The following is a 13,321-nucleotide window of genomic DNA, read 5'->3' on the forward strand; positions in this document are numbered from 1 at the left end:
CGGTATTCTACCAACTTCCACCCAAACCTTTGGAGGCTCCACCGTCCGTCTGCCTACGAGGTCTACACAGAGGAAGCAGACCCGCCATTTTCCTGCAAGCCTCCGGTCCTTTTAAACCCAGCAGGGGGAGGCGAACACGGAGAGGAGGACACTGAAGGAGGGGGGACAGAGAAAGAGTGAGAGTGTATGAGAGAGGGTTTCTAAGAGGACGATTTCTACAGAAAGGAGTTCACTGGGTAGGCCGGTGTATGTTCATCGTTTGATAAACTCTTTGTGAATATATACTGTGAGATAGCCTTGTGTAACCATAGAAGTGGCTGTGGCTAAATATCTGGCTATCAGCTAGCCATTTCATCTCTGTCCGTCTTTTCATTCTTTTTCCAGTGTCAAGCGCTGGAGTCGTGGAAGCCCAAGAGGACAAAAGCAGTTCCATCGGATTCACATAACGTTTAGTTCGCCTTAGCAGCTTGTTTGGTTAAAACAGAAGATGTCTGGACAAAGCATAACGGACCGGATAACTGCAGCCCAACACAGTGTCACCGGTTCTGCGGTGTCTAAAACGGTGTGCAAGGCAACCACGCACGAAATTATGGGGCCAAAAAAGAAACATTTGGATTGTAAGTAACATTATCACCATACAAAATTGATACAATGTTGCGGTCTCTGTCTCTCTTCCTGGCAGAGTAGACGTAGCGGTTTACGTGAACGTGACATGTTTCAGTGTTGCCTTTTGTATGGAGGTTAGACCAGCTGAGGCCTAAATAACAGGCTAGTCTTTGGCGTAGTATTTGTTAGCTTGCCAACTTTCTAGGTCTGTAGCATTTCTAGCTAACATCTACCACAGTTGTAGAGGTTTTCCTTTGCTCGATTGACAAATGGCTGTGTAAGAAATGTGACGGGTTAGCTAACGTTACCAGCTCTACAAAAAACCTCTATGGCTCTAAACAGGTAGCCAGAACACAACGTAAACGATGCGATTAAGTGGATTACGGTTCAGCTGCTCGCATTCTGCCCCCTCCCCTAAAGATTGGACGCAACAAATAATTAACTACATTCAGATGGCCCAGTTCTCCATCTGTTGTATGTTGTTATGTTCATATTATCTAGTAATGTATTCAGCGATAGCTGTGTGTTTGTATTTAACACCCCCAAATTGTTTGAGCATTCTGGTTATTATGGTCAGTTTTTAAGGTTGTAAAGTGGCCAATTTACATGTTATGTTTAGTTTAGAAAGACCCTCAGAGGCTTGCAAATAGTTTAAGCCCACAGTTCATGTTGCCATTTGCTCTGTTACCTGTGAAGTGTGAGCCAGTTTGGTCTGGCACAATGGACGGCTACAACGAAAGAAGGCTAATGAAATTACGTTTTAAGTTTCAGTGACCTTTGGTCTTTTTGACATTGTCACACATGTCAAAACTATTCCCTCCTCTAACCACCTTAGCTTTAGCCTTGCTCGAATGTGGTGGACAAAGGTGACATGTTTTGTTTATGCTAGGCTATATTATGTTTCTTAAGATTTGTCATTATATAGACTTGCATCCAGCCTATTGGAGTGTAGGTTTGTTTCTATTTTGGTTTTGATGTATAGTTTTGACACCTTATTAAACATGTGTTACTTTTGGTTTATTGTTTATGAACAAAAATGTCGCTGTTATTAAGTTAAACAACATATAAGGGTATCATGCTCCAGTGTGCCACCTTATTGTTTTTATTGTGAAGAGTAAGGAGTGTTTTGGAGCACTGTTTCTGACTTTTAACACTTGTGTCAGAGGACTGACCTCTTCAAGCACTGGTATATTAGTTTTTATTTTCGTTTCTCTCTATCTCAGGCAACTCTTTAATTGTCAGCTTTGGCCTTTGTCCTGAAAGACTATGACCATCTTTATGGTGCCTGTAAAAGAAGTGGCAAGGCAGTCTTGAATGAGTTTATCTTGCTTGCCTGGCAGTTGCTCCAGTAGAATGTGCTTGTTCTTGCTCCCTTTTTATTTCTGGACTATCTTCAGGGCGCCGGAGTCTGAGCTGGGTGCAGGCTCAGAATGTTACCACATCAAGAGCCTCTCACACGACACTGCTTATTTACATACACACTAATGGTGTGTGGCTACAGCCATGTGCAGCTGATTTCCTCTGAGAGATTATATTTAGCCCTGGCAACATAAGAAGAAATGTCATAGGCTGAGTTTAGTGTATTTAAATACGGGACTGTGTGGCGTTCACTGCTGATCATGCGAGCGTAGGGGGGCTCCTAGCTCTGGCCTAAGAGTGGGCTTACTGGGCTGCTCAATACTCGTTCTGTTGTCTGGCCCTTGTGAGCACAAAGAAGGAATGTGACGACGCTTGTAGGTATTTCAGGGTGGCTGCGTGCTCTTGTGTTGGAGTTTCCTTTTGTACAAAAATAGATGCTTGTCTCACTATCCCCCTCCCAGCCGTTTGATTTGAACATGAGATATGGCTCATGGTCCCAGGTCTTTTGATTTGGGCTGGGCTTCCGGGCTGTACAAGTATTCTAGTGGCACTTGTGTTGTGTTTGTGAATATATGATTGTAAGTGACATTTGGTAGTTTGTCTGAGCCTTGCCAAGTTGCTGTTTCCCATCGATCTGTGTCACCCACAGAGCTGCCTGGAGTCCACAACCGGTGCTTTTAGGCATAACATTTTCATGTGATCCTCTCTTCAAATGCAAATGACTTTCTTTTAAAGGTAGATTTTAATTAAATAAGAGAAGATGCCTGTGATTTGTATCTTTTTTTTTTTTTACATATATTTTTGGCCTGTGATTTGTATCTTTTGACAAAGATATCGCATGCCATGTAACAAAGTTAAGTCAGAATTGATGTTGGCCTGTCTACCAACTTTGGGAAGATGATGAAGTTGAAGAGGTTCCTCCATGGGGGATTGTGCTGTGAAGATGGTGTGTAGGATCATATACCTAGGAGTCTAGGCTACTGTTTGTACAAACAAGGAGTCTGGAGCTACCAGTAGCCAAGCTTACCACCTAAGCAAGGTTGCGTTGGTCTATTTTTGGTTGCACAACAGTTTCACCATTTAACCAAATGATGCTGCAATATATCCACTGCTCCTGTTTGATTCACTATAAGTACACTTGAGTCTGTTCTGAACTGTGTTTTTGAATCCTGCATCAGCATGGTCGTAGTTTAAGCTAAACCATGCTCTAGCCAACACATTAGATTCTAGATTCATTTAATCTAAATGAAGTCCTACATTTTGACCAATATAAATCAAATAACCTTTGTGGATTGTTTACGTGCTATGCATGTGTATCCTCTTCCAACTGTAGATAAGAAAGGCCATATAGCTGTGTTACGTAGTCTGGCCTCCTTTTAGGGTTTAGTTGTCTGTCACAGGTGAAATGCCTTGTTGCGCAGAGAGAAAGGACCATCTTTGTTGTGTCGTGTACCTTTGGTTTATTGAGTTACAGGGCCTCTTGGCCAGTAATTCACTGTGGGTCATGTGAGCGAGGCTGGAGCATGTTTCTGATGCCTTTGAACTCTGCCCAGACCCAGTTTGCCACCAGTGCACTCAGTCAGAACCCCAAGCAGGTTGTGCAGCAGAACTGGAGCATGTGACTGAAGCGGCATCGGGTGACAATCACTCAAAAGGAGTGCTGACACACTTCTGCCCGCGCTGAATGGAGCCCGCTATAACGATGAAAAGCTCTTTAGATGCAGAATCATGATTTAAAAAGTGAGAGGCCTGGCCTCCCCATGCTTTGCAGCGCTCTCTAGTGAGGGGGTTGATGGGGAAGGGGGGGGATTCTGTTACCACTGTATGTAAGGTGAACAGGTTACAATGTGCGAGCGACTCTGCTGACCAGCTGATTCTACCTCGAGCTACAGATATAGGACCTCGTCTATATGGGGAAGGCTTGGGTGTGTTCCCAACAGCATGCTACTGTATCCACAAGCATTTAAGAGCACTCAAAAGTGCTTGTTGCGTAACTGTTCATAGGTGAATCATGAACTAAAATGATCACTGCTCCCTGCCTACCATATTCTGTCTGCATTTACTTCCCTGTTGGAATCTTTCCATGGGTTGACTTATGTCTTCCATGTTGTCCATAGCTCTTCCATGTGAAGTCATTTCTTGGAATGAAATGCACTACGCAGTGGTCACAAATGACCTTCGCCAGGTGGCCACAAGTGTACAGTATGATTAGCAAAGGAGTCTAATGCATAGGTCTCACATGCATTTGAGTCACTCAGTGTTTGAATGGCTTGGGGAGGACTCGGCTACAGACTGTTTACAGTGACCCCCCCCCCACCCCAGCCCCTGGTCTTTTGCTTGAGATTCTGTCTGATTGGGTGGGCTTCTGAAGGAAAAGCATTTCCTGCATTCTTGTCGTCTGTTCACTGCTCGAAATGTAAACAGCCAACAGGATGTTACCACAGAAGGAAAGAAAATGTTTGAGGATTTCAAAAGGAAAGATTGATAGATAGGGACGTGCAAGCATTAAGTCTGGTACAAAAAGGCCTAAATTGTTGGAAAATTGCAACTCAGGCATTTGGTAATTGAAAAGAAATCGCATCAAATGATCTAGACTTATCCTTTGTCTGGTACTGGATTAAGTTTTGTTTGTATGGTTACATCATCTCCAAGGGAAAAGGGCCTTCAAGACTGATTAAATTTAAGTGATCTATTGAGTAATGGTTTCATTAATATATTGAAAGGTCTACTCCTTTTTTATTTTCTGATACAAATAGTAATTGTAACATAGGTTGGCTTACGTTTCAAATAGCCTACTTGTATTCCACGACTCGTCAGACATCTCTCTGCTGTTGCATATCTTTTTTGGCTGGACTAGTGCCACACCAGTAAGCTTATTCTTTGGAAGGCAGAGCAATCACACAGACCATGCTGTGCATTATCCTACCACTAGCTCAATACAGCATGCAACACGTGTGATGAGGCTGTGTTCGGCTTTGGGATAATTGCAAAGCGCAAAGATTGCTGCTCTGATGTTTTTGGGTATTATTTTGTAATGGAAACTTGCACCTTTATGGAAACTTGCATATTTGATGTTGCTTAGGTAGTGTTGCTTACTGGAACGGGGTGGGTCTGTGAGCCAAATATTGTCGTTTATTGTGCCTCACAGATTCTTGGAAGATGTGTCTCCCTGCTTGATATTGATTCTTTGAGGCAGTTAAATGGGTTCACAGAAAAGGCTTTGATGTTTACAAACACCCCCCCCCCCCTCACAGTTACTCTTAGAGAAGTAGCAGGTGGCAGCCCTTAGCCCTTCAGTGTTTCACATTCAGCCTGAATGATGTCATTGTTCTCATCTCATCAGGTTGTCTCTCCTAAAGCTCTTCATTAGAACACTCTTCATATTCTTGTTGAACAAACTTTATTTCAACTTTACAATGCCCCCTTTTAAGCATGTGTGCAATGTTACAATCTATACCAAAGTCCTATACCAGGTTCTTCTGAGACTTAGCAGTCCGTTTCCTTTGCATACTTTAAATTCTGTGTCATCTCTGGTGAGTCTGGTAGAAAATGCACTGGCAGTCTTTCTGACGAGTGGTGGAGGATGTAGCCCTTGATGTATCCTGATTGCTTATGACATTATTGTTGTATCAGCTCATAATATTGCATGGGAAATACTTGATGCAAATAGAGTGACATACTGTACTCCATCTAAGCTAGGCTCCTTGGTTACTTATCCTTTCTTTCCGTATTGAGTAATCATTGACAACTGCCACCTGCAATTCCGGGGGGGGGGGGGGTGTGGTGGTGGGGTGCATGTCTGTTCACTTTCCCATCATGTGATTCAGTGAAGTGAATAGAGGTATTCATTCTACCGCTTTGTCAGACCGTCAGGAGTGGTGTCCACACTCACTGTAGTAGAACTTTTAACCTAACATGTTGAATGTTTGATCTAACACAGAGCTCATATGGTTGGAGTGTGACGAGATTTTTTTTTATTCCTGATCTTTGTGTTTGCCTTTTCTTTTGATAGACACCCAGTTGGTTAACAAAAGCACTGAAAAAAAAAACGTATTTGCTCATTCACGTATCCTCATTAAAATATGTTACACTTGTAGCCTAAATAATGTAGCATACGTTCTTTGTGCTATAGTGAAGGCAATTCATTTGTAATTGGCTCAGAGGTCCTTCTGTCGAGCCTTATTCTAGACTGGTCTATTTAGACATGTTTCACCTGCTTACTGGCTGTGATCTATAACAGAGACCTGTTGATGTTGGCTTCCCCTACTCATCGCCCCAGTTAGCTCTTTTCTGTCAGGTCTAAAAGCCCTTTGTTGTCACACGCTTGGTCTTTGTTAATGAGTAAATGGTCAATGCAGTTTGCACAGGTAGGGCGTTCATACATCTCAGTACATCGTACACAGTAAATGTCATAGTGTGATCCTGCAGTTTTACTCTTTATTTTGACTGAAACCTTTCTATTTTGTTGTTTTATCTGGGCTAGCTCAAGTTGAGCAAACAATTCTGTCTAATCATACATTTGATGCTTACATTCATTGTATGCATTGTGATAGCTATACTTGATTCTTTTATAGGTCATGTTTTGAGAGCTAATATTGACAAATTTGCATTCCCGTTTTTGTTGAGGTAAACATGTTTTTTTTTCATGGGTAATGTTCTCTTATTCAGTCTTAAACATGTTATGATTAAGTCGCCCAGTGTAAATAGTGTGATGGGAGTTTGAAGATAGTATAGTTCTCAATACAATAGTATGCAAAAGATAATGTTTGAACAGTTATTACAGTCTGCACATGTAGAATAGTCTCAGTGCAGGTCTTGCAATGTCAATTTTTTTGCTACTTTTGTACCAAAGAAAGACTTGCAATGTCTGTAAATTAGTTGCGGGAATTGCGTCATGGTGAGCGTATCAGTGTATTAAACGACCTAATTTCCCCCTTCAAATCACTTCAGAGAAACAGTCTCATCATTCACCTCCTTGTGAGTTTGGTGCTTTCAAAACAATAATGCAACATAAAAGTTCAGTAATGGATGGTTAGCAATCCCTGTTTTCAGATTTTGTTTTCATTATTTTCTGTAAGGATTTACTCATTGACAATCCTGCCGTCCTAGAGGCTGTAGATGAAGCCATTTACTGACAAGTTGTATTGCTGTGGAGCTCTAATGCTGTTTATTTTCAAAGCAACTTCATTACTAGCCTAGTGGGAGTGGACTGTGACTGAGTGATTACCAGCCGAGTGGGAGTGAGTGTGAATGAACAGTAGCCCACATTCTGACCAACATGTTTTGCAACATGTCTTGCACCATGTTCTTCACTATTTGCTTGGTCTTTTTTTTTAATGTCTGACCATGTCTGTTTTTGGTAATTGTTTTCTTGTGTCCTGTATGGGTTCTTGTCTGCTCGGAAAGCACATTTCCTATAGGGCAGTAATAAAGGGCAATCTCTCATGCATGGCTGACATGGTAGCTTGGAGACCGTTTACCCTGTAGTACTGTCCTACATCCAGCCAGTAGACCTACTCCACATGATTGCTTGAGTTGAATGGACAAGTACATGTTGTTCAGTCTTATTAGGATCTCCCTCTGTCACATAAATGATGGGTGCTCCTCCTTCTGGGTTTGGTTTTATGACCAGCCAAAATGAGCGCTCTCTGCTTGGGTGGCTTTACCCCTAAGGCTGGCTGGGACACCCACCACTGGCCACAAGGCCAAAGACATAATAATGCACAGGCTGTTTGTGGCTCCAGAGAACATGTGTATATATGACTGCGTTTACATGCACGTTAGTATCCTGGTTATGATCGGGATTTTAAAGTATCCTAGTTTCGTATTTGCACATGTAAACATCATACCCCCGATTTCGGATTTCGGAAGCCCTTATCCCGCTAACGAGTATCCCGGTTATGCTAGGTGGTGTAGGCTACTCCCAGAGAAACCGGGGAACTGTTCCATGCATACACCTTATCCCGGTTTCTCAGGCAAAACACGTATTGCATTAGAAACCGGAATACGGAGTGCTAATATAACTTTATTGTTGGTAGCCGGAATACTGTTATTCATCATGTAAACAGGGATATTAATAACCGGGATTCTCTGTGTTCATGTAAACACCATATCCTGAATATGATCAAAATGGATAAGCCTCACAACCGGAATACTAAAGTGCATGTAAACGCAGTCTGTGTGTGTGTATAAATGCAACATGAACTGCAACTTTGACGCTCCTTGTGTATTTTCTTGCTTGTAGACCTGATTCAGTGCACCAATGAGATGAACGTGAACATCCCGCAGCTGGCAGACACGCTGTTTGAGAGGACCACCAACACCAGCTGGGTGGTCGTCTTCAAGTCTCTCATCGCAACACACCACCTCATGGTCTACGGCAACGAGGTGAAACTTATTTTATTTAATTGTTTAATGCTGGTCCTGTGTCTGATCCTTAAATTAAAATATGAAATCATTAAAATTACCTTTTTTTTGCTCAGTCTGGCATTTCCCAGATTAACGTTTCAAATGCTTTCAAGTGTTAATCCCTCTGATGTAGGCCTAGATTTTATGGTCATGGATAGAAGAGCAAAGCTGTAAAAGCTTTGGTTTCAGTGTTTCCTTAAATTCCTTACACACATTAGCCATGCGATTGAAGAAGTGTCTCTAGTTTGAATGTTGCATTGTCAATTTCCCGTCCATAGACATAACAAAGCTCTTACTTCTACCACTATGAATTTAATTTCTTATTAAATGAAAAAAATCCTCCGAAGCTGATCATGCAACTTGAGGCCTCACTATGCTTTTGTCCTTTGCAGAGGTTTATTCAGTACTTGGCCTCAAGAAACACATTATTCAACCTCAGTAATTTTTTGGATAAAAGTGGGTTACAAGGTAAGGAATGTCATCAATTCTGATCCATGCCAAATATTTGCATGCTTGAAGAATTTTGTGGAGAAGCTATAGGCTGGTATCTTCCACAAATTGAGGTTTCTTCTAACCTGACTGCCTTAAGTCCTATTTGAATTGTTTAACAAATCAATATTCCTTTTTTGTTTCTCTCCTTTGTGTATTCTTGAGTAATTCTTGAGTTGTAGCAACCAAGGCTAGTTGTACAATCACTGATGCTAATAAATTGTTGCGATTGAGCTCTGTTGTAATGTGATATGTTGCATGGGGTATGAAAGCTAATTTTGCTTTCAAAGATTGTTGGTTAGATTCCTTCTTCCTCTTTTGCCTGATGGAGATATAAATAGTTTTAGTTTTAGTTTTAGCTTTAGTAAGTTTTGGCTGGTTGAGTAGCCAAAGACACAGGGTGCCTGTTTATGACAAATGTCTCAAGTCGAGGGGGGCTTCATTAAGTAACAGGTGAATGGATCAAAAGTTCTACCACTATTTGTATATGCTACTATTTGTAAGATGAGCAGAATTGCAATCTACACATCATTTGAAACACTTGGCTTTTCCCCCCTTCACAGGCTATGACATGTCAACTTTCATCCGAAGGTATAGTCGCTACCTGAATGAGAAGGCTGTGTCTTACCGCCAAGTCGCTTTTGACTTCACAAAAGTAAAAAGAGGGTATGGCACCTATCACATGTTCATTGCACATTTCTGTTGACTAATCTCTGGTGTTATTTATGGCTGGTCGTCCACTCCTAGGAAATGCCCACACTCACAGACCCAACCCTGTTATGGCAATGTGGTCAACATATTTGCTTACTGTTTCTGACGTCACATGGTTGTAAAACCTTCATCTTTTTGAATAGGGCGGATGGTGTCATGAGGACGATGAATACTGAGAAACTCTTGAAGACCATCCCAATCATCCAGAATCAGATGGATGCCCTTCTTGATTTCAATGTGAGTGGTACCTGCCTGCCTGCCTGCCTGCATGTCTTTCTTTGTAGCGGCCAGGCCATTATGCTGTGATCAGCATCTTGTATATTATTAATGCTGCTATATTATATTGTTGGTAATGTGGCATTGAAAGCTGATATGAGTTTTAGCTTTCCTCAGTTTATGATTATGAGTATTATTATTATTTTGAAGTACACTCCATATTTGGGTAAAATTGATATCGTGCTAGTGACTGTATTAGGGTGAAAATAAGGTCTAATACAGGAAGTTAAGATAAAGTTACCTAAATCAAATGACACTCAAGCCACAGTTCCAGGCCTGTAACTGAAGCCACTTTTTGAGGCCAGTAGGCCATGAATTGGTGGTGGTAGATAAAAGTTAGAAGGTTAACAGAGGTTTCCCACCGTATTCCAGGGATGTTTGCTGCTTCCTGAAGTGACCTTACGCTGTTTGCTCTGTCCCCATCTCCCCAGGTCAATGCCAATGAACTCACAAATGGGGTCATCAATGCTGCCTTCATGCTTCTGTTCAAAGATGCCATACGACTGTTTGCTGCCTATAATGAAGGGATTATCAACCTACTTGGTATGTGGCCTTGACGCAAAGTTATGTTCAAGGGGCAAGGTGTTCATGTCTGAAAGGAGGCATTGAGAGCACAAGAATGTGTAACACTGTTGGATCCCAGAGCAGTTTCACAATGGATCGGATCTCTGTTTGATTAGTCTACATGTTCAAATATTTGATTACTCTCTTCTTTTAATGCCACTTAGTTTCAACAGTTATTGATGTCATTTATTTTCAGCAGCTATTAATGTGTGTTTGCTTGTGTCTATACACACATGTATGGGGAGCAGTACAATGAGTTAAAAGTGTTGCCTAGGCAGTTGTTGTCAGCTTCAGTAAGTCCCTTATCTCAACATAATGCCTTCTCTGTACTCCTGTAAAGGAACCTTTGCACTCTGCTGTTGACCCATGCTGATTATCATTTGCACTCAAGCTTGCCAGCACACAAACAAACTTCCTCCATGGCATACATATTGCTGATGGTTCAAGTGGCCCTAGTCTGTGCGTGTGTGTGTGATGTTGCAACATAAACAGTGCCTCTCCACCAGATGGAATGTGATTCATTTTTTTGATGAAGTCATGCTGGACTGGCACTGCGTCATATTTGATTTTGTAACCTTAACCTTTGTCCTGTTTCCTAACCTTAACCTTTGCCAGAAAAAGTAGAGCATATTTTTTTTGGTGAATATGAGAAAAGGAAGTTGAGAGAATAGAAAGTTGTTGTGAAAGACGGGCTGCTATTCTGTTACCGTTTTGATAGAGGAGAGATCCAGTATCTCTCAAGGTAACTGGAACATGTTGGTCTGGGATACAAATGTCCCCTGCAGAGGACTGACAGTACTGCATCTTCTTGTTTGAATTAATCTACCCATGGAGGGACTAGTGACCTGGTGTGACATTCTTCAGTGGATGTGTTCTCTCTTTTGGCAATGTACTGGAGCTCCTCAATTCAGGAGAGTACATCATGTTAACTCCCGTTGGTCCATTTTGAAATTGTTATGCTCATGAGGAGAACTGCTCAGTGTACAGCACTAGACATGGTACAGCAGTAGATGTTTATCATTTTAAAGGTCTGTGCGGTTTCTCCTACCTGACTTCAAGTATTATCTTCCTTTCAATTTACAGAGAAGTACTTTGATATGAAGAAAACTCAGTGTAAAGAGGGTCTTGACATTTACAAGAAATTCCTCACGCGAATGACCAGAATCTCAGAGTTTCTCAAAGTTGCTGAGGTAAGACTTTTAACGAATGAAGGAACTTGATTTGATGTTGACTGAGGAATGACCATCCCATTAGCATAGCTGGAGTAAACAAGCACTTCCTTTCTTTCTCTTTCAAAACAGCAAGTGGGAATTGACCGAGGCGACATACCAGATCTCTCCCAGGTAAGCCCACCCCACACACACACACACACACACTGGCTTTCTCTCTCTGAGTGGTGCACCCTCCCATTGGCCTCTGCTGCCCCTCTGGCTTCACTGTCCAGCTCCTCAGCACCTGTGTGCACTGACTGGCTCCACCTGCCACCCCCACTGCTCCCCCCTCCACCGCACCTTCACCTTCACCTCGCCACTCTTAATAACTCCACTCTGCACAGATTGGCCTCACGTGGCCCTGCGCATGCAGGCTGTCTGCGCATGCTAACCAGCTCGCAGCCAATAAACTTCTTCTCAACTGCTTTTTTACTCCTCGATCTGAACTGTATACAGCACATAAAGGTGAACTGGGAACAAGGGGCTATTTGTATATGTGGAGAGGTTAGGGACTCGTATTTGACATGGTTGAATGCTGAGCCATTATTCTTGGTGTTCTTGGCTAGTAAAAGGGAAACGAAAGAGAGACCAAAGCAGAAGGTCCTGGGTAACCAGAGAGGTTTTTCTTTACGAGGCCGTTCATGCTGAAGTTTGGTTGCCTCATGGCTTGAGAAACGGTGCGAAAGAGCTGCACTTAAAGGGATCCGTCTCCATGCTTGGAGGTTCTCTTGTAAAAATTTTTTTTTTAATTGTTTTGTTTTGATTGGACATTCTCATATTGATTTTAAAGATCTGTTCAGGATTTAATCTAATGAACATATTTCCCTCTGACCTCGAATGTTAATCAGCTAAAGCATGTCTGGTGTCCAGCTTCACTTGCTATGCAGCTTTACACTACAATTAAAAAAAGCCACAAATGAAAGCTACATGCTGAAATTCGCCTGCCTGAAATGTCATCGTTTGACCCAAGGAATGATTGTACATCACTTCATGAACCGCTGCGTTTGCCTTTTTAAATAAACAAAATCTTAAGTATGTCTGCTAACATGAACAAAGAGATGATTCAGGCCTCCACAATTTCCATCTATTAGTGCTTTTAGAGTGTTTTCATAGTAATGTATTTTAATGTTATAAAGTGAGAAATTAATTTGCCCATTTTGGCTGTGACTATTTCAGCATGTAGTTTTTAAGCTGTCGGCCATGTTGGTCCCACAACCACATTAGCGCTGAAGAAGTGCCATCAAACGTGACTTAGCTGATCAGTAACAAGAAGGCCTCAGGGGGATTTTCTTTTTCTCTCTTCTTTGTCAAGTCTGATCTTTCTATCTAATGGCAGTGAAGGTCTAATAACCGAATCTGACAACAACCACCTTTATATTCTGTATTTTCCCCTTATCTTTCCATTTTTCAGTTTACAGTTTGTGTAAGTATCTGCATTTAACCTCTTTCTCTGTGGTGGTGGACAGTAGCTCCGTGTTTGTGCCTGTGATGGAACTACTTTGCATGCTCACTTTTCTCTGTGTGTAACCTTCGTTTTCTTGACCGCCTCTACCGGCTCCATTGAAGTAATGGCGTACCTATTTCTTGGCAGGCCCCAAGCAGCCTTTTGGATGCCTTAGAACAGCACTTGGCTTCCTTAGAAGGGAAAAAAGTGAAAGATTCCACAGCAGCAAGCAGGTATGTCTATTTAATTTAAA

General features: G+C 41.9%; 1 protein-coding gene across 24 annotated transcripts in view; it reads left to right on the top strand.

Annotated features, from left to right (window-relative positions):
- picalma (phosphatidylinositol binding clathrin assembly protein a) overlaps positions 1 to 13,321 on the top strand; it is a 26,925-nt gene continuing 13,604 nt past the window's right edge. For 4 of the 24 annotated variants that reach the window (XM_062536653.1, XM_062536656.1, XM_062536659.1 and 1 more), the window contains exons 1-10: positions 2 to 236; positions 385 to 617; positions 8,210 to 8,352; positions 8,766 to 8,841; positions 9,426 to 9,528; positions 9,717 to 9,810; positions 10,281 to 10,392; positions 11,497 to 11,603; positions 11,715 to 11,756; positions 13,216 to 13,301. In XM_062536653.1, coding sequence (XP_062392637.1) covers positions 488 to 617; positions 8,210 to 8,352; positions 8,766 to 8,841; positions 9,426 to 9,528; positions 9,717 to 9,810; positions 10,281 to 10,392; positions 11,497 to 11,603; positions 11,715 to 11,756; positions 13,216 to 13,301 — 893 coding nt within the window. In that variant the 5' untranslated portion in view covers positions 2 to 236; positions 385 to 487. Of the gene's footprint in view, positions 247 to 384; positions 618 to 8,209; positions 8,353 to 8,765; positions 8,842 to 9,425; positions 9,529 to 9,716; positions 9,811 to 10,280; positions 10,393 to 11,496; positions 11,604 to 11,714; positions 11,757 to 13,215; positions 13,302 to 13,321 lie in introns of all 24 variants that reach the window. The other 20 variants (XM_062536658.1, XM_062536668.1, XM_062536667.1 and 17 more) reach the window with 13 other exon arrangements.

The sequence above is a fragment of the Sardina pilchardus genome, chromosome 5 (genome assembly GCF_963854185.1).
Source record: "Sardina pilchardus chromosome 5, fSarPil1.1, whole genome shotgun sequence".
Classification (NCBI taxonomy): domain Eukaryota; kingdom Metazoa; phylum Chordata; class Actinopteri; order Clupeiformes; family Clupeidae; genus Sardina; species Sardina pilchardus.